General features: G+C 35.5%; 2 protein-coding genes across 3 annotated transcripts; one reads left to right on the top strand and one right to left on the bottom strand.

Annotated features, from left to right (window-relative positions):
• The first annotated feature begins 457 nt into the window (after nt 1-457).
• Nucleotides 458-5,345, top strand: LOC107594046 (integrator complex subunit 11-like). Its single transcript, XM_016283975.1, has 4 exons — nt 458-551; nt 645-718; nt 3,483-3,612; nt 5,236-5,345. The coding sequence occupies exons 1-4, from the start codon at nt 513-515 to the stop codon at nt 5,290-5,292; spliced, it is 300 nt and encodes a 99-aa protein (XP_016139461.1). The 5' UTR covers nt 458-512; the 3' UTR covers nt 5,293-5,345.
• A 109-nt stretch (nt 5,346-5,454) lies between these two features.
• Nucleotides 5,455-8,469, bottom strand: LOC107594045 (uracil nucleotide/cysteinyl leukotriene receptor-like). 2 transcript variants are annotated; one of them, XM_016283974.1, is made up of 2 exons: nt 7,843-8,469; nt 5,455-6,985 (listed from the first exon to the last, which is right to left on the bottom strand). In XM_016283974.1, exon 2 carries the CDS (start codon nt 6,816-6,818, stop codon nt 5,904-5,906), a length of 915 nt encoding a protein of 304 aa, XP_016139460.1. In that variant the 5' UTR covers nt 6,819-6,985; nt 7,843-8,469; the 3' UTR covers nt 5,455-5,903. The 2 variants fall into 2 exon arrangements, with proteins under 2 accessions (XP_016139460.1, XP_016139459.1); XM_016283973.1 differs by having other exon boundaries at nt 5,455-6,988.
• Between the last annotated feature and the right edge of the window lie 18,490 nt (nt 8,470-26,959).

The raw sequence follows: 26,959 nt of genomic DNA on the forward strand, positions 1-26,959 counted from the left end.
CAACGGTATTAGTAGTTGTATATATATATATATATATATATCATAATAGGTAAATATTACATAAATATTATAATATAAATTCATTTATATCTAAAGTTTAATTCTAAGTTCTTCTAAATGTGTGTATCTGTTGTTTTGCAGGGGCTGGTCAGGATGTCGGCCGCAGCTGTATTTTGGTCTCCATCAGAGGTAAAAACATTATGCTTGACTGCGGCATGCATATGGGCTATAACGACGATGTGCGTTACAACAGTTATTGCTATCTTCACTTGTTTGTATTTTGAGTATAATAGTTGAGTACTATGCCCGTAACTTTTGTATATATATATATATATATATATATATATATATATATATATATATATATCATAATAGGTAAATATTACATAAATATTATAATATAAATTAATTAATTCTAAGTTCTTCTAAATGTGTGTATCTGTTGTTTTGCAGGGGCTGGTCAGGATGTCGGCCGCAGCTGTATTTTGGTCTCCATCAGAGGTAAAAACATTATGCTTGACTGCGGCATGCATATGGGCTATAACGACGATGTGCGTTACAACAGTTATTGCTATCTTCACTTGTTTGTATTTTGAGTATAATAGTTGAGTACTATGCCCTTAACTTTCTGTGTTCATTTTCAGAGACGTTTCCCAGATTTCAGTTACATTACTCAAAACGGTCGCCTCACTGAGTTCTTGGACTGTGTTATTATAAGGTTAGTTATGGTGTTTTGAGTTGATTAGCTGATTGGCATGTCACCATATTCTAATTTGTTGAGATAGTGAATTGGTGGGTTTTTGTTAAATGTGAGTCAAAATCATCACAATTAAAAGAACCAAAGACTTAAACTACTTCAGTCTGTGTGCATTGAATTTATTTAATACATGAGTTTCACAAATTGAGTTGAATTACTGAACTTTTCCATGACATTCTAATTTATTGAGATGCACCTGTAAATATTAACATTAACATACAAATAAATTTTAACAGGATTTCTTATGAAACTATCTCACAGGTCTATTGCCTGATGCCAAAAGACATCGTACCATGCATGGTACATTAATAATGAAGGACAATGTAAGTCAGCATGGCTCTTTAAGTCTGATTTCATAATTTAGTTGACTAATATAAGGTTTCAGACGTTGTTTTCTGAATATGTGTGTCTGTGTAGAGTCTGCGGCTGGTTTCTTGAAGAACTGGGTCTCGGTGAACATCAGCTGCGCTTCACCTGCCGTGTGCAGCTCCATGACCCCCACAGCGACACCGACACACTCAGCCGCATCTACACACACCTCAAGAGGTCAGCGAACTATACCGCACACACACTTTTCTATCGCAAAAACGAACGCAGTTAATCATGCCCTTCTCACCTGCATGTAACAGGGCTAACTAAAACTATTAAAAACATTTTGTTAATTGAAATAAAACAGAAATAAAATTAAATATAAATATTAGAACAGATATAAGTATTAGAAAAATTTAATTAATCAAAAATTCAAGAAATGTTCAAATAATTAAGGTTGAAACACCAGATTACTTACTAGAAATAAATCAAATGAAAACTTAATCTAAAACTGCAACTGAAATAAGAATAAATTAAACCTAAATAGTAATAATTAAAAAAATAAAAATGACAAAAGCAAAACACAGTTACTAAAGATTAAACTAAAAAATAAATTAATTCTAAATATTTATAAAAACAGTTTGTATTATTGTTTTTTTGTATTATTTATATAGATGATATAAATAATAATAAAAACAACAATGTATGTATATTACATAACGAGAAATTTTCTAACCTTCAGATTAATTCAAGCTTGAAGGTCATGTTTTTCCAAGTCTGCAGTGGCGTGGGATGTGTTATACCCTGATTTAACACTTAGGGGTTAGGTGAGATATCTTCAGCAGTTTTTACTTTGGAGAACATTGTTGTTCAGTCATTTGTGTGACGTGAAAATGAAAGGAGACTAATGGAAACAGGGCTCAAAAAATACCACAGCAAAGTACAGCTTCATTTAAGTTGGGGGGGGGGGGGAAACTTTTTTTTTTTTTTTAAGTTAGTTGAGTCGCTGCCGATAGCCTTGTGGGCAGCGTGCCGACATATAGCACCGCTGCGCTACGGGCATCCCGAGATCGAGTCCCGGCTTGTGGACCTTTCCCGATCCCGCCCCCACTCTCTCTCCCACTTCGCTTCCTGTCATTACTCAACTGTCCTATCAAAGTCAAAGCAAAAAAACGCCACTTTGCATGCATACATCCATCAGATTTTATGTTGTCAGAGATTGAAGCAAACTATGAACATGTCTGATTGATGAACAAATGACTCTTATAAACCTTTTTTTTAATAAGTCAGTCGAAGAGATTCACAAAGCAGTGTCAAACTTGTAGTTTGAATCCAAATCACTTAGTAATCATTCAGAGCTGTTACTGGTTTCACAACGACTGGATTCCCTCACTGAACATGAGTCATTTATTCAGGAAAATTTGATTCAAATCAAACTTGCTACTATTTTGGGTTTTTGGAGACTTGCATCAGTCTATTTACTGGCTGGTTGTTCATTTGACAAAGTGTAATTAAATATTCATGACGAAGCTTTGGTATAACTACGACGGCGTTTTAGTGCCATGTTAAAAACAAAATCTAAGATTACGAGGTTAAAGTCTTAATATTTAGAGAAAATCTAAATTATGAGAATAAAGTCATAGCAATACGAGAATAAAGTCGAAATATTTTGAGAATAAAGTCATAGCAATACGAGAATAAAGTCAAAATATTTTGAGAATAAAATCAAAATAATGACAACTTCTCCTGGTGCTCCCAATCCGGGCCATTTGCATGCGCAATATAGGCTATAGTCTCAAAATATTCTCAATATTATAACCTTAATCGCTACGATTTAATTCTCGGAATTTCAACTTTATTCTCGAAACATTTCGACTTTATTCTCATAATTTCAACTTTATTCTCGAAATATTTCAACTTTATTCTTGTAATTTCGACTTTATTCTTGTAAAATTTCGACATTTCTCATAATATTTCGACTTTATTCTCAAAATATTAAGACTTTATTTATAAACTTTAAAATAAATCTTTTTTTTTTTCAATGTGGCACTAACACGCCGTCGTATGTAGCAAATTTAAATAAATTCTAATATTTTAATTTGTTAAAAGTTAAAAAAGCGATCCGCTCAATAAACTCTTTAGTAATTTGTCAACTAAAAAGCCATTTGGCTTCTAAATGTTTCATGGCTGTCATCTTTAGTCATTTTTGGTACTTCACATTAAGGTGAGTCATTTCACCCGAATGTTCACCCCTCAGTGAATGACACTTTTACCCCTCCAGCCACAGTGTAAATGCCAGTCCGTATGGTCAAATATGAGGTAGGAGTTTCATATATGTGCATGAACCATATATGTGGTTCATACTTTCATAAAGGTCTCATGAGAGGTCAAGTCTGTTTTTCGTTCTCTCTTACAGTGCATTGAAAAGTTACAGCATCCAGCACGTCCCAGACGGCACCGTCATCGTGGAATCCATTGTTATTAAAGTGACGTCCTCGGCCGAGGTGCCCAACCTCAAAGTCATTCTGCTCTCCTGGAGCTATCAGGTGAACAAATGTGATGAACTAAATCTCCACTGATCTACCTTCATAATTTAATGTGGATTACATTGTGTCAACTGTTTTCAAACAGCTTAAATTCTTTAATTTCTATTTTGGGTTTGTTTATGTGGAAAACTGCACTTGTTTTTTGTTTTTGGCTCGTGGTCTAGTGGAATTTACAGCAGCTCACAGCCCACAAGGGAAAATTTTTTCACTTATGTTTCCAAACAAACACCGGTATCACCAACCGCCTGGCAAAACAAACATACATAAAATCACATTCTTCAGTATATTGCAGGCTGGCACAAATGGATTGCAATTGAAACAGCAACAAATGTGTGAGAGAAAGTGAATCTGTGGTGTTAACTTCTCGCATGGTTTACATTACTTTTGTCCAATATTGCATCTTATAGAAATGCCTCTGACTGCACTAAGACACGCTCAGTGGTTTCAGAGCTTGTACGTATTTAGACCCCTTTTTTAAATTAGCTTAATTTTATTCAGCAATGATGCACTGGATTGATCAAAAACAGTAAAAACATTTATAATGTTACAAAAGATTTTTATTTAAAATAAATGCTGTTCCTTTGAACGTTCTAATCTTCAAGGAATCCTGAAAAAAAAATAAGAACTTTTTCTTGAGCAGCAAATCAGCATTTCTGAAGCTCAAGTGACACTGACGACTAGTGATGGCTGCTGAAAATTCAGCTTTGCATCAGAAAAATAAATGACATTTTATTAATGAATAATATAAAATATATTAAAATAGACATCTGTTATTTTAAAGTGTAATAATATCTTGCAGTGTGACTGGTTTTACTGAATTTTTGCTGAAATAAATGCAACCTTGATGATCATAAGATACTTAAAAAAAAATGTTTTTGTGTATACATTACATTTTACGTTCATTTTTGCTTGGTTGGAACAGCAGCTACGCTAATTATGTTTGTATTTGTTTCTCTGTCTTTTGCCACGGGATTAACATCCCGTGGTAACTAGGATTTACACAAGCTTCAGTCTGGATCCAGATTACCTGAGAAGAGATGATGCAACTCCTCAGAGGACCTCAGATGATGCCAACCCTGAAACAACATCCAGAACTACCACATTTTGCTATAAGTTTGATTGCATCATATAATAATTGCTGTTAATATTGTTCATCGTCTGTTTTATTACGTCTTATATTGATTTTTCCGTTCTGCTGGTTCGTCTGGTCAGAGGAGAACTGGCCCCCCGACTGAGCCTGGTTTCTCCCAAGGTTTTTTCTCCATTCTGTCACTGATGGAGTTTTGGTTCCTTGCCGCTGTCGCCTCTGGCTTGCTTAGTTGGGGACACTTCATTTCCAGCGTTATCGTTGACATAATTGCAAAGATATTATTTAAACTGAACTAAGCTGGATGTTGACATCACTGAATTCAATGATGAACTGTCTTTAACTGAAAAATGAGTGTTTACTATTGTCATTTTGCATTATTGACACTATTTTCCTAATTAATACTGTTCAGTTGCTTTGTCACAATCTGTATTGTTAAAAGCGCTATATAAATAAAGGTGACTTGACTTGACTTGACATTACATTTTACGTTTTGAGATGTACTATTTTAACCTGTTTTTCATTGTGTCCCTCAGGATGAAGAATTGGGCAGTTTCTTGTCTACGTTGTTGAAGAAACGTCTGCCTTCGTGACTGGTGACACTTGATGACATTTGATGTTTGTCGTTGGTTAAAAAAATAACAATACAATTTTTTTAGTAAAATTGACCGAGAAGGCTGTCATTTGTGAAAATGTATTTATTTCTTAGCTGTAGATAAAAGTTAAACAAAGTTCAAAAAATGGTATTCAGAATTTGAAACAGAATGCTGTGATGATACTGACATTTACATCTACTAATATATGTAATAATTCAGTGATATGAAATGAGACACAAAGTTTACATTTATGAAAAAAAAATGGCATGGACCACTGAAATGACAGTCAGTAAAATTCAGAACTGACTCAATTGGGAATCAGCCTAGCTGCCAAGATCATTTTAAAAAAGCCAAATATTGGCCAATATATCAGTCTATCATTAAGTTTGCTGTTATGTAATAAAAATGACAGTCATTCTTGTTTGATTTTGCACTGTATTAGTACAATTATATGAGAAAAATCCTGACTCCGTTTCATCAAGCCACATTGGAGTCCATATATCTGTAGCGCCGTTTTTTGGCTTTACAGATTAATTTTATGTGCTGTCTTTCCTCTCTTTTATGCTTTTTAATTGAAATAGTTCAGTTGGAACGAAGCTTGCAGACGTTCAAAAGCCATTGGAAATGGAATAAACACCCGTTTTCTTCTTCAGCCTCAGTCTTCTGAGCCTCCACTTGTAGTGACCCGTGGCAAAGTAGTACAAAAGCGGGTCCAAAATGCTGTTTAGACTGACCAGAGCCATGGTCACCCTACGGAGGATGAAAATCACGTCATTCTCTTTGATGTCTCTCAAGCGTGTCAAGAGGTACACAAGATGCACGACATGATAAGGAAGGAAACACAGAAGTGTGATGGTTAGGATGGCATAAATGATCCGCCGTGCCCCACGGGCGGTGGAGTTGTTGATCCGGGCGATGCGACGGGCCACGATGGGGTAACAAACCAGGATGACCGCAGAGGGCAGAAGGGATCCCAAAATGAGACTGCTTATGCTGTAGGGCGCCAAGCCGCTCCACTCTTTTTGATTGAAGCCCTCAAAACACATGTTCCCTTTGCTTGATAATGGGCATTTTAACATGAACGCCAACATAGCCGACCCAGAGACCAGCCATACAGTGGTGCTCACCAGCGCTGTGAGATTCGTGTTGCGAAGCTTCAGGTAGGTGTGAGGGTGGAGGGTGGCGATGTAACGGTCCACGCAGATGCAGGTCATGAAGCTGATGCTGATGTAGATGTTGGCGAAGAAGATCGTGCCGGTGATGCGACACATGGCATCGCCAAATATCCAGTTGCTGTCATTGAGGTGGTAGTGGATACGAAATGGCAAGGCGAACAAGAAAAGCGTGTCGGCCACAGCCAGGTTAATGATGTATATGTTTGAAGGAGATTTCTGTTTGATTTTAAAGATGAAGTAATACAAAGCTCCGAGATTTCCAATCAATCCGAAAAACAAGACCAGACTGTAGACGGGTGTGAAGAGATAGTGCTGGAAATCGATTCGGAAGCTGGTTATGTTTTTCATGATGTTGTGGTCCTTGGGTATATAGGTTTTTAAAGATTTTTAGAGATTTGCTCACATCAACTGCCAAGATGACTTGCTAGAATTGTAATAAATGCATTGTTCTTTATTTTGGTTGGTATTGTGCTTTTCGGATCCCCATCGGGATAGAGGTGAAAGTCCGTGAGTTTCTGCTGTGAAAAGAAAATATTAGTGACATTTATCATGTAAATCACCCTAACATGTGAAGAATCTTGCACAAGATTTTTATCATGCAAACAGGTTTAGTGTATGACTGTTCCAGCTGCCAGGTTCGGTACAAATTCAATTGACAGCATTTGTTGCTTAAGAATTAATTAATTAATTAATAAAATAAAAATCGAATCGTCCCACGTTGTCTTGGAAATGTAAAGAACAAAAACAAACTGTGGCACGTTGAGGGTCCAGTTGCATTAACATAGCCACTATGTTAACCAGTTTGACCAACTAGCAGTTAGCCAAGGGTTGTCTTACTTTTCCATTCAAATTAGACCAATCTGCCTTTCTGTGATTATTTTAAAAAGCTATGACCAGTCTAGAAGAAAAAAAATTGCATGACTAACTTTTCAAGACTAAGCATTTCATGCTAATTTAGTCATTTTTTGAATAATATAAAATAAGAAATGTGAAGCTTATAATTTTATAAAAGCACTTACTTGTGTGCAATATTTGAATTTTTACAAGTACACAAAATGGGGTTGTTAATTCATGTTAACGCATCGTTTACGTGTTGTGGCTACACTTCTAAAACAGTGAGTATTTAATCCTTTATGGATTAATTGATCAATTCACTTCCATTGTAAGTGCCTCACTAAGAAATTAACATTGTGAGGTAATCAACGAGTGCTGTCGATTGAGTTTAACTTGTACTGAACACTGAATATTCAGTTAAAGCAAAAACTGATTTTTGTGATTTATAATTTAAGAAACGTATTAATTTATACAGAATTGTCAAATTGAAGCATACGCCACACACACAAAATAGTTTAAATAACTTTGATGTACTTACAGTAGGCTACTTGAAGGAGCGACCTTGAGTTCATGTAAAAAGCACACAAGTATTATGAAAGCTAGCTGTTGTTCTGTCAGTGGTGGAAACTTATTCTGAAGCAGTGTGGTTTTACGCAGTGATATGAAAAGACAGAACAGGAAATCCAGAAAGTGCAGCCTCCCCCGGTGTTTTGAGGGCGCCGTGGGGTACATGCAGACATTTTAGCACGTGGAAATTATGCATTACATGTTCCACTCAATGAACTGTAGGGCCTAGAGACTTTAAAGGTGGTTGTGTAAAATGAGTCACTCTGGAACTGAAGGGTGGTCGTACAGTGCATTGATTGAGAGTGAAAGTGCACTGTATGATCAATACATATCAGTCATTACTCACGTTTAGCTGATCGCATTACTGCTTTTCTGTTCCTCTTGTGTAGAATCAGATTTGCTGATCTAAATTTCCCCCCAAAAAGTTGACTGTATGTGATAAACATCTCCCATCATGGTCTGTTTGACACTAGGTGGCGCAGAAAACCTGCTATAACAGATATTATGGAATACAAGTAACATTTCTCCAGCCAAATTATATTTTATCATATATATATCAAATTTTATCTGCTTTTATTTTGTATGATTAATGGTGCTTTCCAAGGCAGTCATCACTATTACTATTTCTATTTTAACAAAGCTCAAACCCCAAATAATCTAATCCTTCATGTGTTGACAATTCGATTTTAATTTTTCAAATATATTTCAAAATATACAAAAAATGTATGCATATTTTTGAATGAAACAAAAAAAAAGTACATTGAAAAATAATTAATTTAGTAGCTACAAACTCGTGAGGACAATCAATTTCATTTAGGATTCTGTAAATGCCATTTAACTGGATGGAAATGGCTGCGCTGAAGTTTGAATCAGGGAGGAGAAGAATGAGATTTGTGTTTTGGTTTAAGGGCCACATTGTGTCTGATGGCCTTTATGTAGTGACAGATGAATTCAGTGAATACAACCCCATCATTCCACACTTCCTGTGAGGATGAGCTTGGCATTCATGTTGGAAAATGGCTCTGAAATGCAGCTTTGCCATTGTGGAATTTATAAACTGATTGTGAAAGAACAGAATTTTGTTGGTTTGCATTTCAGCTCTTGATCAGTGGCTGAAAATCGATAGGATAAAGCGCAGACAAGGATGTTAATCAAGATGATAAGGAAACTATGCGTTCACCATTAAGATAACATGGAAAGATCTGAAATAGTCTTTCTTCCCTAAATGTATTATTGAATTGTCTAAAATGACTGTTTACATTAAAAATCTGAGTTATTTTAGTATCAGTGATATATTATTTTTTATATTTTAAATTCATTTTTATTTTTGTATTGAATGTTGTCATTTTTATTAATTTTTTTACATGGCTATATAGCTTTTAGAGAAGTAACAATTTATATTTGGATGCTTTTACACAAAGTTGCATTGCATTACATGATATTTTGGTTACACTTTACATGAAGCCTTTATATATATATCATGCATTATAAAAGTATTTTTAATACATTAATTATGCCTTATAATGCACCTCATTATGCACTGGTGTATAATTATAATAATGTATAATAATTGTGACCATAGTTACAGCATAATACATTATAAAACCATTTATTTATATATTTATATTTGGGTTATACGAGCCTGTCTAAATGTTGAGGGAAAAACACTAGTGTGAAGGGATATGTTAATGATGTGAGTGAGTGCAGGTACAACTACAGGAGAAATGGCTTGAAGGAGATGAGAATGAATAGGATCAAGCGGACAAGTAGTAGGATGATTAGAGAGGATTAGTTTGGAGACTTCTGCAAAAAAGGATGTGAATAAGTGTAATAACATTTAGAAATGCACAAGACAAACTACCAGTTTCAGACATTACAATGAATCTGCAATCTATTATAATGCAGTTGCACTTGGTTACAATTATTTATGAAAAGATAAATACAACACTTATTTTCTTATTTAAAAAATGTCCTTAAATCTTAAAGCAAACATAATACATAATGCTTTACAAAATGTCATGTACAAATCAAGTCATGCAACAAAATGTTGAGACAGGATGTTTGCACTGAACTGCATGACAGATGATCTTTGATGCATTCATCTGTAATGTGCTGTAAGGATGTGCGCTTTGACCTTGCTTCTTGTCCTTTAGGCAAATAAATCTACTGGCCTTCTTCAGCAACTGAAGCATCTCAAGGCCAAATGAAAAGTGCGAGGATGGTAAAACTGTTGAATCACAGGAAATTCAAATGAAACTGAAAGTGAGCAGTCACCTTCCATAACATCCTGCCCTACATGTGATCTCTCATCTAACGACCTGATGAATGTGAGTAGTATGGTTAATAGGAGAGTTGACTGAATCTAAGGTTGGGAATCTGACCTATTGGAGCAGATGGTGTTTCCCGCCCTCACCACCTGCTCAAGAGAAGCTTAGGATTTTCTGGAAACCATGTGAGGTCAGATGCTGTTTGTTTGGCATGTAGAGAGTCGACATGCTTGTAAGAATCCATTCAAACACTAGTAGCAACAACAAATTGCTTGTCTTATTAAGTTTACAGAAATACAAAGCATCAATCCCAAACCGAATCACATGTATTCAGAATTTTCTTTGACTTCTTGTGTACCAATTTAGTAGTTAACTCTTAAGTTGTAATGTGGCAGAAATCTTTGTATGTTGAATTATTGTTAGGGAGGAAAAAAATAAACCAAATATGTCATTATGATTCAAGCATGGTTTAAAAATATGTTGAGCTGAACTCGAGAACCAGATGAGTCAGAGTCAGTGACGAATCATTCAGACTAGATTTGTGAACGTTTATTATGAGTTCAGACTCAAAAGAAAACTGTTTTAATTTTGAATGCATGAACACATCAAATAAACTAAAGTCTTTAAAACAAATTAAGATTTTCATCGAGTAACGATTTAAACGACAGAGTTGTCCAGAATGATCTCACAAAATAAAATACATGATTTTGGCGACATAATTGCAAATCGATATTACGTTGCTTGCTGCACGTACTGTATCGTAGCATTCCTGATATGAACTCTTCACTAGATGACACTAAAATTGTTTAATTGTTGCCAAAACTGAGACTGTAGTGGCATTTGCGTTGGTTCAACTTCTTTTTTGTTGCTTTTTTTTTTGTCGCCACTACATAAAATTTTAAATAACAAAATGTTAGATGAAAAAAAAATAACTAGAACACCTGAGCAACTGCATAGCAACGCCTTGGCAATTAGGCAAATAAATCTACTGGCCTTCTTCAGCAACTGAAGCATCTCAAGGCCAAATGAAAAGTGCGAGGATGGTAAAACTGTTGAATCACAGGAAATTCAAATGAAACTGAAAGTGAGCAGTCACCTTCCATAACATCCTGCCCTACATGTGATCTCTCATCTAACGGCCTGATGAATGTGAGTAGTATGGTTAATAGGAGAGTTGACTGAATCTAAGGTTGGGAATCTGACCTATTGGAGCAGATGGTGTTTCCCGCCCTCACCACCTGCTCAAGAGAAGCTTAGGATTTTCTGAAAACCATGTGAGGTCAGATGCTGTTTGTTTGGCATGTAGAGAGTCGACATGCTTGTAAGAATCCATTCAAACACTAGTAGCAACAACAAATTGCTTGTCTTATTAAGTTTACAGAAATACAAACCATCAATCCCAAACCGAATCACATGTATTCAGAATTTTCTTTGACTTCTTGTGTACCAATTTAGTAGTTAACTCTTAAGTTGTAATGTGGCAGAAATCTTTGTATGTTGAATTATTGTTAGGGAGGGGAAAAAAAACCCAAATATGTCATTATGATTCAAGCATGGTTTAAAAATATGTTGAGCTGAACTCGAGAACCAGATGAGTCAGATTCAGTGACGAATCATTCAGACTAGATTTGTGAACGTTTATTATGAGTTCAGACTCAAAAGAAAACAGTTTTAATTTTGAATGCATGAACACATCAAATAAACTAAAGTCTTTAAAACAAATTAAGATTTTCATCGAGTAACGATTTAAACGACAGAGTTGTCCAGAATGGTCTCACGAAATAAAATACATGATTTTGGCGACATAATTGCAAATCGATATTACGTTGCTTGCTGCACGTACTGTATCGTAGCATTCCTGATATGAACTCTTCACTAGATGGCACTAAAATTGTTTAATTGTTGCCAAAACTGAGACTGTAGTGGCATTTGCGTTGGTTCAACTTCTTTTTTGTTGCTTTTTTTTTTGTCGCCACTACATAAAATTTTAAATAACAAAATGTTAGATGAAAAAAAAATAACTAGAACACCTGAGCAACTGCATAGCAACGCCTTGGCAGCCACTAACACCATGGTGCTAGAATAGATTCCTTACAAATTGTAATCCATTACTGGTTCCAAATTACATGACAAAAATTGTAGTTAGTAACGTAATCCATTACATAACACATTTTAGGTAATAAAATACTTTTAGATTACTTTTGGATTACTTTTTTCACATTGATTTATATAGGATAATCTTCTACCATATTTATATAAAAATACAAAGAGTAAGAAATAAATTCCATTTGTTGTTATCAACAACATGAAGTTCATATTACATCAAAGTTTCCCAAACTGGGTTTGTGAAGGAACTGCAGGGAGTTTATGAGTTTAATGAAAAGCTAATAATGAATTAAATCATAAAAATGTGAAATTAAAACAAATAACCATAACCAACATAGGTGAACCATGAACATGCAAATGTGATACTTCATTATTAAAATATTTATTTTAAAATATCAAAAAGACAAAAGCCTTCCAAAGCCCTACAGTACATGATAAAATAACCGACTGAGTGATAATTTAAATAAAAATGAATGTGTTCATCAGTAGTTGATGCAATGTTGAAACACTTCTTTATGAAAATTAAATGATATTTTCAAATCAAGTGGTTAAATGCTTTGTAGCCACCTGACTAAGACTTCTGAGAGTATATAAGCAGTATCTATTTTAGAAAGGAAAATTTAAAAGATGAAAAGGAGGAATTAGGGAGAATCAATAAATCATGAATAAATGATTGCTATTGTGTAAAAAATATGTAACCATGTAATACATAAAAAGTAACTAGTCTGATAATGAGCATTTTAAAATGTAATTTAATCTAATTACAAGTATTTAATTTTTGGAATCCGATTATATAATCCAGATTACATGTAATCAGTTACTACCCAGCTCTGTAAATATTATCATGCATTAATGATTTTACAGCATGCACAAATTAAACTGAATGATTTTTGTGCTTGCGTTCATCTGGCACACATCCACTATCTGCAAAATAATGAAATGTAACAAAATGTTTGCTCCATTTTGAATCTTATTAGTACAATTGTCCAGATCCTTCATGCTGATCCTAAAACAAGCTCTGGCCTGGTCAAATAATCCAACTGACTTCATATATGCAATATGTTTCTCATTGCTACTTCCATTTTTCAGACCCATTAAATGTTTAATTGCTCCCAGATGGTCTAAAAACAAGCTTTATGGGTTTATTTTTTTACTTTTATAACTTGGCATTTAAAAATGCACTTGAGACTCATTTTAAGATGTTGGCATATGGGTCTGTCATTGTCTCATATGTTCTGGTGACTTGGACCGAGCTGCTGAATCTATTTTATGGGAGCTAAAGGATGTTTAGTAAAATTTAGTAGCCTGTGTTGCAAGACTGAGTTATTTCCTGCTAATCAGTTTTGAGCATTTGTCTGTGTAGCCGTTAATTCACTGAGATGATGAATTGTTTGCAGTTTGTGTTTCTGGTGGGAAGAATTTGAATCTCATGGAACAGAAAACTAGAATCAGACTGCAGACACTGAAACACTTCCCACAAAAAAAGGCTAGAGTATGTACTGAAAAAATGCAAACACACTGAGGATGAATAATGGATCAGAGACAGACCGAATTAGAGCGAGAGAGAGAACATGCATAATATACTGTTGGCAAGAAAGTGGCTGAATCACTCCAGTGGCTTTCAGTTGTAGCACCTGCAGTCAGAAATGATACTGTTACATACAGTGTGTAATCAGTGGCGGGTTTGTGTCTTCCGTCTGGAGAAAGAGAAAAAGACAGAGCACTAGGAAGTGTTTTGATCAAAAGTAGGTCATTCTCCCTGAGACTCACATCTCTCACAGCAAATCCCCCAATCCACACTGCTGCAGCACATGTGCCTGAGATGAGAGAAGAACAGCCAAAATCTGAGCTGACAGATACAGCTGCTCATGTGCTCTATTGTTCTGCTTTGGCCTACTGTATATTGACTCATTTCTATTTGTCTGTCCGTCCATCCATCCATCCATTCGTTGTATTGTGTCTGTCTATCTATCTATCGACTGTATATTTCTCTCTTTATTTCTATCTATCTATCTATCTATCTATCTATCTATCTATCTATCTATCTATCTATCTATCTATCTATCTATCTATCTATCTATCTATCTATCTATTTGTCTGTCTGTCTGTTCCATCCATCCATCTGTTGTATTGTCTATATATGTACGTATCTATCTATCTATCTATCTATCTATCTATCTATCTATCTATCTATCTATCTATCTGTCTGTCTATCTGTCCGTCCATCCGCCTCATCCATCCATCCGTCCGTCTCATCCATCCATCCATCTGTCTCATCTATCTATCTATCTATCTATCTATCTATCTATCTATCTATCTATCTATCTATCTATCTATCTATCTATCTATCTATCTATCTATCTATCTATCTATCTGTCTGTCTAACATGAGCAATTAGAATTTCCTTTATTCTGAACGGTTTATTCTGAATGATCTGCTCCATTAATGAGATATTAAGATCTAGTTCTTTATAGAATTCTTTATGGAATGCCAGCAAATATAATGGAACAACTTCAATAGAAAGGATGGAATACTTCTTGTAAATCTCTCTCTCTCTCTCTCTCTCTCTCTCTCTCTCTCTCTCTCTCTTCTCTGCCGTTCTTCATTTCTAATTTAGACTGCTGACTCAACAGCCACCAAAAAAGGGGGAAAAAATCCAGCTTTGATCTGTAAAAGTCGGGGAGAAAGCTCTAGGGAAGAGAGACAGGAGAATGGGAAGTCTCACTGGATTTGAAAACGCTCTAATTTTAACACCTGTAATAGAGCAGAGGAGGTTTCGCAAGTGAGACGCAGCTGGAGGCTGAGACCAGATACAGACACATGTGTTCTGGTGTCCTCATGATCTCACAGCGGCTGATTCCATTACTACTGGTGTCCCGGGGCCCGAAATCAGCATTTCAGTCATGCTGAAATAGAGAAACTATTTGCTGTTTAGTCACAGGAAGGTTTTGACTGAAGTCGGCCTGAGTCACTCAACTGACAACACCATGTTGGAGAAGCAGCGTTTCGGGCGACCCAAGTTCAAGTCCCAGCCTGAGGTGCTTCATGATACCGTTCCCCTCTCTCCTCTACTGTCGCTTCCCATCCAGGGGCGTGTCTATGTGGTGGCACCGGCCCCCCCTGAAATTTGGCTGGCCACCTCAGGTGCCCCCCCACCAGATGTCTTGCGATAGGCTTGTTTTTAGTAAATTTCTAACTGCATCTGGCTCTGCTCTCGCTCAAATATTGCGTGTACATGCTCAAACGTCGCATCACCAGAAGAGCTTTTTTTCTAATTCAGGTGAGGAGTCGGCTTATCTCACTAAATGGAAGCAAGCTGATTATAGTCTGCATTCTCTAGTTATTTTATTAATAGCCTACTTATTTTAGTTAAGTGCTTAAATTGTAAATATGCATTTATTCAATTATTTTATTTAGTGCATTTGTATTTTGCTGTTTTTGAAGGATGGAATATTTCTTGTAAATATCTCTCTCTCTCTCTCTCTCTCTCTCTCTCTCTCTCTCTCTCTCTTCTCTGCCGTTCTTCATTTCTAATTTAGACTGCTGACTCAACAGCCACCAAAAAAGGGGGAAAAAATCCAGCTTTGATCTGTAAAAGTCGGGGAGAAAGCTCTAGGGAAGAGAGACAGGAGAATGGGAAGTCTCACTGGATTTGAAAACGCTCTAATTTTAACACCTGTAATAGAGCAGAGGAGGTTTCGCAAGTGAGACGCAGCTGGAGGCTGAGACCAGATACAGACATTCTGGTGTCCTCATGATCTCACAGCGGCTGATTCCATCACTACTGGTGTCCCGGGGCCCGAAATCAGCATTTCAGTCATGCTGAAATAGAGAAACTATTTGCTGTTTAGTCACAGGAAGGTTTTGACTGAAGTCGGCCTGAGTCACTCAATCGACAACACCATGTTGGAGAAGCAGCGTTTCGGGCGACCCAAGTTCAAGTCCCGGCCTGAGGTGCTTCATGATTCTGTTCCCCTCTCTCCTCTACTGTCGCTTCCCATCCAGGGGCATGTCTATGTGGTGGCACCGGCCCCCCCTGAAATTTGGCTGGCCACCTCAGGTGCCCCCCCACCAGATGTCTTGCGATAGGCTTGTTTTTAGTAAATTTCTAACTGCATCTGGCTCTGCTCTCGCTCAAATATTGCGTGTACACGCTCAAACGTCGCATCACCAGAAGAGCTTTTTTTCTAATTCTGGTGAGGAGTCGGCTTATCTCACTAAATGGAAGCAAGCTGATTATAGTCTGCATTCTCTAGTTATTTTATTAATAGCCTACTTATTTTAGTTAAGTGCTTAAATTGTAAATATGCATTTATTCAATTATTTTATTTAGTGCATTTGTATTTTGCTGTTTTTGTATATAGTTTTGCAATAAAAGCTATCAACCAGATTCCAGAAATAATCACTGAGGGTGCTTATGAAATTAGTGAGGGTGCTCTAGTCTTTATGCACATTTTCACATATTTTGTCCCGTCTATTGCTATGGTTATCACTGTCAATCACTGCTACTTCGAGAGCGAATCCCGCATAAATATGCAGACGTCATTCCCGAAACTTTCAACGTGTGTGTGGCCGAAAAACAAAGTTCTACATTTTAAATGGATTATAGACTAGAAAGCTTGCAAAGAGTGCTCATAACCACTAAAAAGCTGTCACTCTTTGTTTAGTGAGTGCCAGTGCCACAGACTGGCCCCCCCATTTAAAAAGCTCTAGACACGCCCCTGTTCCCATCTCTTCTCAAACTATCCTGTCAAAATATAGGTAAAAGGTCCAAAAATGTAATTTTAAAAGACAATACAATTGCCCTATCTGGGATGTTATATAAGCTTTAATAATGGGAAAGGTTTTTGAAAATATAGGACTATACATTTTAATCAGAATTAGTAAATGATCTAATCTTATTTATTGTTGCATTGAGTGAATCTCTGGATGATTGCTTATGGATTTGACTATGCAATCAAATTTACCTGTTAACAGATTTATTTATGTATGTATACATGCATGTACCTCAAAAAGATTTAGATTTACGCTTAGAACAAGAAAACACAATGTTAAAAAACTTAATAAAGGTACTTTATGCCGTTTTGCTTTTAAGGTTAATTTTAACTTATTTTAAGGATGTTTAGATATTTTATCTGGACATTCATGCATTTTAAGTGTGCACAAATTTTTTTTATTAAAATTTTAAAAAATTTAATTAAATTCATAAATAAATAATAAATATTTGTTTATTTATTTGTTTGCTTAAATAAAAGAGACGTGTTTCAGTGTGGTGTTTGCCTGTGCATCACTCTGCAACATTCTGTAGCACAAATGCTTAGTGATGAATTATGCTCTGATGATTAAGACTTTGAGCAAGGCATTTCTTCTAAATCTCAGTATGAGCAATAACAATGTGACTTAACTTCCTAGCCCACCCCAAACAAACTGTCACAGACAATCCAGGACTATTGTGACATCTCATGTGTGGAAAAAAAGGGAATGACATCTGCAGGCTTTCCCTGCGTGGGACAAGACCGAACAATAGCATTCTATAAAGGCCTGGAGTAAAATCCGCGTGCCTGTCCCTCCCCCAGGCTGCCCCATTTCCTGTGAATTAATAATGCCCTCTATTTTTGGCTTCAAAAAGGAAATGCGGGCTGTTGAAATGCTCTAATTTGGTTCTTGCCATAAAAATGCCATTAGAACAATTGACATGTTCATTTATCTAAATGCTGGCCATCTACTCATGAATGACCTTGTGGATTACAAAGAACAATAAAGATAATTATGAAGAGCCCATGCCAAATATGCTAATTAATTAAGGAGCTCAATTGTGATGATTTCAGATTTAGTATTTTAGTATCTTCAGTATATGCATTTATTAAATTAGTAAGGTGTGTGTGTGTGTGTGTGTGTGTATATATATATATGCTTAATGAGCATTTGAGAATTTGAGCATTGTATTCTTTCAAAAACATAAAAAATGAAATGCATTCAATATATATGGCCTCATAAGGACATAATATCATAATAAACATGTCATGTTTTGTTGTGAGTTACGATTTTGAATTAGTCAACTCAGTTCTGTCTACTGTAACTTGATAAGCAGCATTGTTTTGCACAAAATCCTCCACAGATGTTTGCATCTTTGCTGTGGCACTTATCACAGCCTGCCAGAATGCAAATCCCTCTCAGGTTTCTCTGTGAGATCTACAAACACTTCCAGATTTCAATCAGTACAGGAACTGTAGTTGTGTTGGTTTATTCTGGGCAGAAATCGGATGGGCTTTGATTCTGTAGAGAACTCAGACCTTCTGACAGTAACACACTGAATCTGTTTTCATAATAGATTAAGGGCGTGTTCACACTTGGCAGGTTTGGTTCGGTGTGACTCTTGCGCAATTGCTCTGTCAGTGCGGTTCATTTGAATAAGCTTTTTAGTAGTTATAAGCTGGTAAAAATATGTAGACGCATGCAAAAAGCGCATTTAGCCCAGAACACAGCATTGTTTTGGATGTTCTGTAAGTTTGTAAAATACATGTCATAAAAGTTGTCCGATCAGGTTGTGACCATATCCTTATGCCTTTTGTATATCTTTAGGTTCGGTGTTAACGATGACAGTGTGAATGCTAAGCGAACCAATGTATCGTTTTATTTTTTGGTCCGGACCACAATCCCAGCTAAAGTTTCTGGTTCCCAGAATGTTACTGAACGGACGTTCTAACGTTCTAGTTTAGTTAGCCAGGAAAGTTTTCTTTACATAAACAGAGGTTCCCTGTAAGTTTGGAGAATGTTCCTCTAACATTCCCAGGACGTTCTTATTTGGTTCCCAAAATATAAGCAAAGGGGAACATTAGGGGAACATTCTGTGATTGCTGGGAAAAACAAATAAAAAACAAATTACAAGTGTAAACGCACCTGAACAATCAGCATTCAAGGTCATGGGTTCAATTCCCAGGTAATGCATAAACTGATCAAATTTATATTTTAAATGCAATTTATGCATTTAGATTTGCTCTGGATAAAAGCATCTGTCAAATGCCTAAATGTAAATCTGATGTAATATTAATGACGCTCATCCGGTCCTAAAATCCTGTGCTTTTTTCGATCAATAAAACCAATATAATTGCCTCGCCTTTATTTATACCAGCTTGTCTAGTGATAAAATATGGCTGGCTAATGTTTATTTTTCCATTGAGACTCTTATTCGCTTTATATTCACTCTTGGGGAATATTATAAGCCCTCTACAAATGTATTTGTGACTGATCTAGCAATCTACAACAATCTGGCAACTCAGTTCTGTTACATTAAACCTGTGGTTTGTGCTAAAGATGGCAATGAGCATTGCAGGTTTTTCAAGGTCAGCTGATCATCATATTCTCAGTTTATGTGCCGGTGGTCAGCAAGACGCTAATATTCCCAGCTGTTGTCCAGGAATTTTATATGAATTGGTGCTGCTTTCCAGAGCTGAATATGAACTAGAAACATTTTAAACAAGACAGGAAAGAGAGAAGGTGTCAGCAAAGTTAAAACATATGTTGATAGATGTCTTCCATGCTGCAGTAAGATTTCCTGAAAGAGGAGAATTCATAGTCTAAACATTCTTGTAGGATGAAAGAATGACTTACTGTATGTGTATAGATAAATGTTCAAACTTTAAAAGCATAACATGAAAACATTCCTCAATGCAGTTCAAGGTTTATTCTTACAGTCTACATCTAATTCCGCACAAGTGCCTATTGTCAGATACATTTTTACATTTACAGACTTTAAATACATGAATAACATATAATCTATGAAAATAAAATCAATACATAACATGTAAAATAGCAAATGACCTTTTACAAATGACTAGCCTTTATTTCATGCAAATATAAGATTGACAAGGGGGTGTGTTGAATCTGAATAGACTTAGGGATCATCTCAAAAATCTAATCTATCTATCTATCTATCTATCTGTCTGTCTAACATGAGCAATTAGAATTTCCTTTATTCTGAACGGTTTATTCTGAATGATCTGCTCCATTAATGAGATATTAAGATCTAGTTCTTTATAGAATTCTTTATGGAATGCCAGCAAATATAATGGAACAACTTCAATAGAAAGGATGGAATACTTCTTGTAAATCTCTCTCTCTCTCTCTCTCTCTCTCTCTCTCTCTCTCTCTCTCTCTTCTCTGCCGTTCTTCATTTCTAATTTAGACTGCTGACTCAACAGCCACCAAAAAAGGGGGAAAAAATCCAGCTTTGATCTGTAAAAGTCGGGGAGAAAGCTCTAGGGAAGAGAGACAGGAGAATGGGAAGTCTCACTGGATTTGAAAACGCTCTAATTTTAACACCTGTAATAGAGCAGAGGAGGTTTCGCAAGTGAGACGCAGCTGGAGGCTGAGACCAGATACAGACATTCTGGTGTCCTCATGATCTCACAGCGGCTGATTCCATTACTACTGGTGTCCCGGGGCCCGAAATCAGCATTTCAGTCATGCTGAAATAGAGAAACTATTTGCTGTTTAGTCACAGGAAGGTTTTGACTGAAGTCGGCCTGAGTCACTCAATCGACAACACCATGTTGGAGAAGCAGCGTTTCGGGCGACCCAAGTTCAAGTCCCGGCCTGAGGTGCTTCATGATTCTGTTCCCCTCTCTCCTCTACTGTCGCTTCCCATCCAGGGGCGTGTCTATGTGGTGGCACCGGCCCCCCCTGAAATTTGGCTGGCCACCTCAGGTGCCCCCCCACCAGATGTCTTGCGATAGGCTTGTTTTTAGTAAATTTCTAACTGCATCTGGCTCTGCTCTCGCTCAAATATTGCGTGTACATGCTCAAACGTCGCATCACCAGAAGAGCTTTTTTTCTAATTCAGGTGAGGAGTCGGCTTATCTCACTAAATGGAAGCAAGCTGATTATAGTCTGCATTCTCTAGTTATTTTATTAATAGCCTACTTATTTTAGTTAAGTGCTTAAATTGTAAATATGCATTTATTCAATTATTTTATTTAGTGCATTTGTATTTTGCTGTTTTTGTATATAGTTTTGCAATAAAAGCTATCAACCAGATTCCAGAAATAATCACTGAGGGTGCTTATGAAATTAGTGAGGGTGCTCTAGTCTTTATGCACATTTTCACATATTTTGTCCCGTCTATTGCTATGGTTATCACTGTCAATCACTGCTACTTCGAGAGCGAATCCCGCATAAATATGCAGACGTCATTCCCGAAACTTTCAACGTGTGTGTGGCCGAAAAACAAAGTTCTACATTTTAAATGGATTATAGACTAGAAAGCTTGCAAAGAGTGCTCATAACCACTAAAAAGCTGTCACTCTTTGTTTAGTGAGTGCCAGTGCCACAGACTGGCCCCCCCATTTAAAAAGCTCTAGACACGCCCCTGTTCCCATCTCTTCTCAAACTATCCTGTCAAAATATAGGTAAAAGGTCCAAAAATGTAATTTTAAAAGACAATACAATTGCCCTATCTGGGATGTTATATAAGCTTTAATAATGGGAAAGGTTTTTGAAAATATAGGACTATACATTTTAATCAGAATTAGTAAATGATCTAATCTTATTTATTGTTGCATTGAGTGAATCTCTGGATGATTGCTTATGGATTTGACTATGCAATCAAATGTACCTGTTAACAGATTTATTTATGTATGTATACATGCATGTACCTCAAAAAGATTTAGATTTACGCTTAGAACAAGAAAACACAATGTTAAAAAACTTAATAAAGGTACTTTATGCCGTTTTGCTTTTAAGGTTAATTTTAACTTATTTTAAGGATGTTTAGATATTTTATCTGGACATTCATGCATTTTAAGTGTGCACAAATTTTTTTTATTAAAATTTTAAAAAATTTAATTAAATTCATAAATAAATTTTGTTTATTTGTTTATTTATTTGTTTGCTTAAATAAAAGAGACGTGTTTCAGTGTGGTGTTTGCCTGTGCATCACTCTGCGTAGCACAAAAGCACAAATGCTTAGTGATGAATTATGCTCTGATGATTAAGACTTTGAGCAAGGCATTTCTTCTAAATCTCAGTATGAGCAATAACAATGTGACTTAACTTCCTAGCCCACCCCAAACAAACTGTCACAGACAATCCAGGACTATTGTGACATCTCATGTGTGGAAAAAAAGGGAATGACATCTGCAGGCTTTCCCTGCGTGGGACAAGACCGAACAATAGCATTCTATAAAGGCCTGGAGTAAAATCCGCGTGCCTGTCCCTCCCCCAGGCTGCCCCATTTCCTGTGAATTAATAATGCCCTCTATTTTTGGCTTCAAAAAGGAAATGCGGGCTGTTGAAATGCTCTAATTTGGTTCTTGCCATAAAAATGCCATTAGAACAATTGACATGTTCATTTATCTAAATGCTGGCCATCTACTCATGAATGACCTTGTGGATTACAAAGAACAATAAAGATAATTATGAAGAGCCCATGCCAAATATGCTAATTAATTATGGAGCTCAATTGTGATGATTTCAGATTTAGTATTTTAGTATCTTCAGTATATGCATTTATTAAATTAGTAAGGTGTGTGTGTGTGTGTATATATATGCTTAATGAGCATTTGAGCATTGTATTCTTTCAAAAACATAAAAAATGAAATGCATTCAATATATATGGCCTCATAAGGACATAATATCATAATAAACATGTCATGTTTTGTTGTGAGTTACGATTTTGAATTAGTCAACTCAGTTCTGTCTACTGTAACTTGATAAGCAGCATTGTTTTGCACAAAATCCTCCACAGATGTTTGCATCTTTGCTATGGCACTTATCACAGCCTGCCAGAATGCAAATCCATATGCTTAATGAGCATTTGAGAATTTGAGCATTGTATTCTTTCAAAAACATAAAAAATGAAATGCATTCAATATATATGGCCTCATAAGGACATAATATCATAATAAACATGTCATGTTTTGTTGTGAGTTACGATTTTGAATTAGTCAACTCAGTTCTGTCTACTGTAACTTGATAAGCAGCATTGTTTTGCACAAAATCCTCCACAGATGTTTGCATCTTTGCTGTGGCACTTATCACAGCCTGCCAGAATGCAAATCCCTCTCAGGTTTCTCTGTGAGATCTACAAACACTTCCAGATTTCAATCAGTACAGGAACTGTAGTTGTGTTGGTTTATTCTGGGCAGAAATCGGATGGGCTTTGATTCTGTAGAGAACTCAGACCTTCTGACAGTAACACACTGAATCTGTTTTCATAATAGATTAAGGGCGTGTTCACACTTGGCAGGTTTGGTTCGGTGTGACTCTTGCGCAATTGCTCTGTCAGTGCGGTTCATTTGAATAAGCTTTTTAGTAGTTATAAGCTGGTAAAAATATGTAGACGCATGCAAAAAGCGCATTTAGCCCAGAACACAGCATTGTTTTGGATGTTCTGTAAGTTTGTAAAATACATGTCATAAAAGTTGTCCGATCAGGTTGTGACCATATCCTTATGCCTTTTGTATATCTTTAGGTTCGGTGTTAACGATGACAGTGTGAATGCTAAGCGAACCAATGTATCGTTTTATTTTTTGGTCCGGACCACAATCCCAGCTAAAGTTTCTGGTTCCCAGAATGTTACTGAACGGACGTTCTAACGTTCTAGTTTAGTTAGCCAGGAAAGTTTTCTTTACATAAACAGAGGTTCCCTGTAAGTTTGGAGAATGTTCCTCTAACATTCCCAGGACGTTCTTATTTGGTTCCCAAAATATAAGCAAAGGGGAACATTAGGGGAACATTCTGTGATTGCTGGGAAAAACAAATAAAAAACAAATTACAAGTGTAAACGCACCTGAACAATCAGCATTCAAGGTCATGGGTTCAATTCCCAGGTAATGCATAAACTGATCAAATTTATATTTTAAATGCAATTTATGCATTTAGATTTGCTCTGGATAAAAGCATCTGTCAAATGCCTAAATGTAAATCTGATGTAATATTAATGACGCTCATCCGGTCCTAAAATCCTGTGCTTTTTTCGATCAATAAAACCAATATAATTGCCTCGCCTTTATTTATACCAGCTTGTCTAGTGATAAAATATGGCTGGCTAATGTTTATTTTTCCATTGAGACTCTTATTCGCTTTATATTCACTCTTGGGGAATATTATAAGCCCTCTACAAATGTATTTGTGACTGATCTAGCAATCTACAACAATCTGGCAACTCAGTTCTGTTACATTAAACCTGTGGTTTGTGCTAAAGATGGCAATGAGCATTGCAGGTTTTTCAAGGTCAGCTGATCATCATATTCTCAGTTTATGTGCCGGTGGTCAGCAAGACGCTAATATTCCCAGCTGTTGTCCAGGAATTTTATATGAATTGGTGCTGCTTTCCAGAGCTGAATATGAACTAGAAACATTTTAAACAAGACAGGAAAGAGAGAAGGTGTCAGCAAAGTTAAAACATATGTTGATAGATGTCTTCCATGCTGCAGTAAGATTTCCTGAAAGAGGAGAATTCATAGTCTAAACATTCTTGTAGGATGAAAGAATGACTTACTGTATGTGTATAGATAAATGTTCAAACTTTAAAAGCATAACATGAAAACATTCCTCAATGCAGTTCAAGGTTTATTCTTACAGTCTACATCTAATTCCGCACAAGTGCCTATTGTCAGATACATTTTTACATTTACAGACTTTAAATACATGAATAACATATAATCTATGAAAATAAAATCAATACATAACATGTAAAATAGCAAATGACCTTTTACAAATGACTAGCCTTTATTTCATGCAAATATAAGATTGACAAGGGGGTGTGTTGAATCTGAATAGACTTAGGGATCATCTCAAAAATCTAATCACACAAATACTTTCCTTATATTTGTGTATTATAAATGTATTTTTTTCTGTCGCTTTCATTTATTTCTGTCACAAACACACACATGCTCATATACAATTATAGGATTTTCTTAGTGTTATTAACCAGAAGCAGTGTTGATCTTTGACATCTTGTTTGAGTTTTCATTAGACTTTGATCAGATTTGTATTAAAAACACATTCTAAATATACGCAATGCAAACTGCAAAAAAAAAAAGTGATAAATTATGTATTCTCAATTTAATAATAAATGTTGAAATGTTACACTATTCATATGGGATAAATCAAAAATTTCTTGAACTAAAAAAAAAGACCACAGATCAGAGGTTGCATGAAATTAACACTGCATGAACACTAAAATATACTGTAGTAGTTTGAGTTTAGTCTGTTTAAAAGTCCTTATGAGAAAATGTCAACAAATTTATTTTTTATTTTATATTTCTTTTCATTTTTTTTATTTTAGTTCATTTTAGTTCATTTCATTATTTAATTTTTTTATTAAATTTTTATCTCGTTTTTTATTTTATTTGTATTTTATTTTATATTTTTGTCATTTAATTTATTTAGCTTTCATTTCATTATTTAATTTTTTATTTTATATCTCATTTTTATTTCATTTTTTATTTTATTTGATCATTTTGTCATTTTATTTAACGTATTAAAAGGGGTCATATTTAGTCACTATTTAGTGTGGTATTTTTGACAATATTCACTCATCATGACAGTAAAATAGGGCATTCTAAGTCAATATACTGCAGTATTTCCTCTCTCAATCAGTAGAAAATATGGGTAACACCCTGTCATGCATGAAAAAAAAATACCGTCATGTATATTTGTGGTCATACCGCCCAGCACTATTTTCTTTTATTTCGTTTCGTTTTGTTTTGTTTCATTTCGTTCATTTCATTTATTTTTATTTTATTGTATTTATTTGTTTATTTGAATTTGATTTGATAATCAAAAATGACTGAGCATAAAAATATGGAGACAGATCAGCCTCAAAAATAACACATTTGCAAAACAAAATTCATAAATGCACAGCACGATTTACATTTACAAAATCCGATTCGTAAATTCAAAGCACAATTCATAAATACACAAGTAAAAGCATAAATATTTCCCCAAATGCTCACACAAATGCATCTTACCTAAATACGTTTAAAATGTTTACACAAATATGTATATATCAAGGTCTTGAATTAATTTCCATCACACATTTATGAATGATGTTACATGTATTTATGGATCGTTGAATCTGCATTTGCAAATCGTCACATTTGCGTGGACTGCTTTGAATTTGTATGTGGTATTTTTGAGACCTTCCTAGCAGGTTAAGATTCATAAATATCTTTTTTTGGAGGATGTTCCGTTCAGCCAATCGCGGTGAGCTTTTAATCCACCAATCAAAACACTTTTTACTGAACAGACGCTTGTACTGTGCAGTGTTCCGTGATCGGGTCCTTGATATAAAGACATTTTAATGATCAGTGTTGGGCAAGTTACTCTGAAAATGTAATTAAATTACTGATTACTCCTTTTAAAAGTAATCATGTTACTGTTCTGATTACTTTATTTCAAAAGTAATTAGTAATTAGTTGCAGTACTAGTTACTGTTGCTTTATTCTCCATTACATTTATGAAATCCCAGCATACATTTTATTGAAATATTTATGTTTTTACTTGTGTATTTATGAATTGTGTTTTGAATTTACGAATCGGATTTTGTAAATGTAAATCGTGCTGTGCATTTATGAATTTTGTTTTGCAAATGTGTTATTTTTGAGGCTGATCTGTCTCCATATTTAAAAGACAACACTCACGGTCTAAAGTCTGACGGTAGCCGTTCACGCTTTTACACGTTTTAGTCAGAGAAGGGAAACTGCTGACAGT

The sequence above is a fragment of the Sinocyclocheilus grahami genome, unplaced genomic scaffold (genome assembly GCF_001515645.1).
Source record: "Sinocyclocheilus grahami isolate Dianchi unplaced genomic scaffold, SAMN03320097.WGS_v1.1 scaffold178.1, whole genome shotgun sequence".
Taxonomy (NCBI): domain Eukaryota; kingdom Metazoa; phylum Chordata; class Actinopteri; order Cypriniformes; family Cyprinidae; genus Sinocyclocheilus; species Sinocyclocheilus grahami.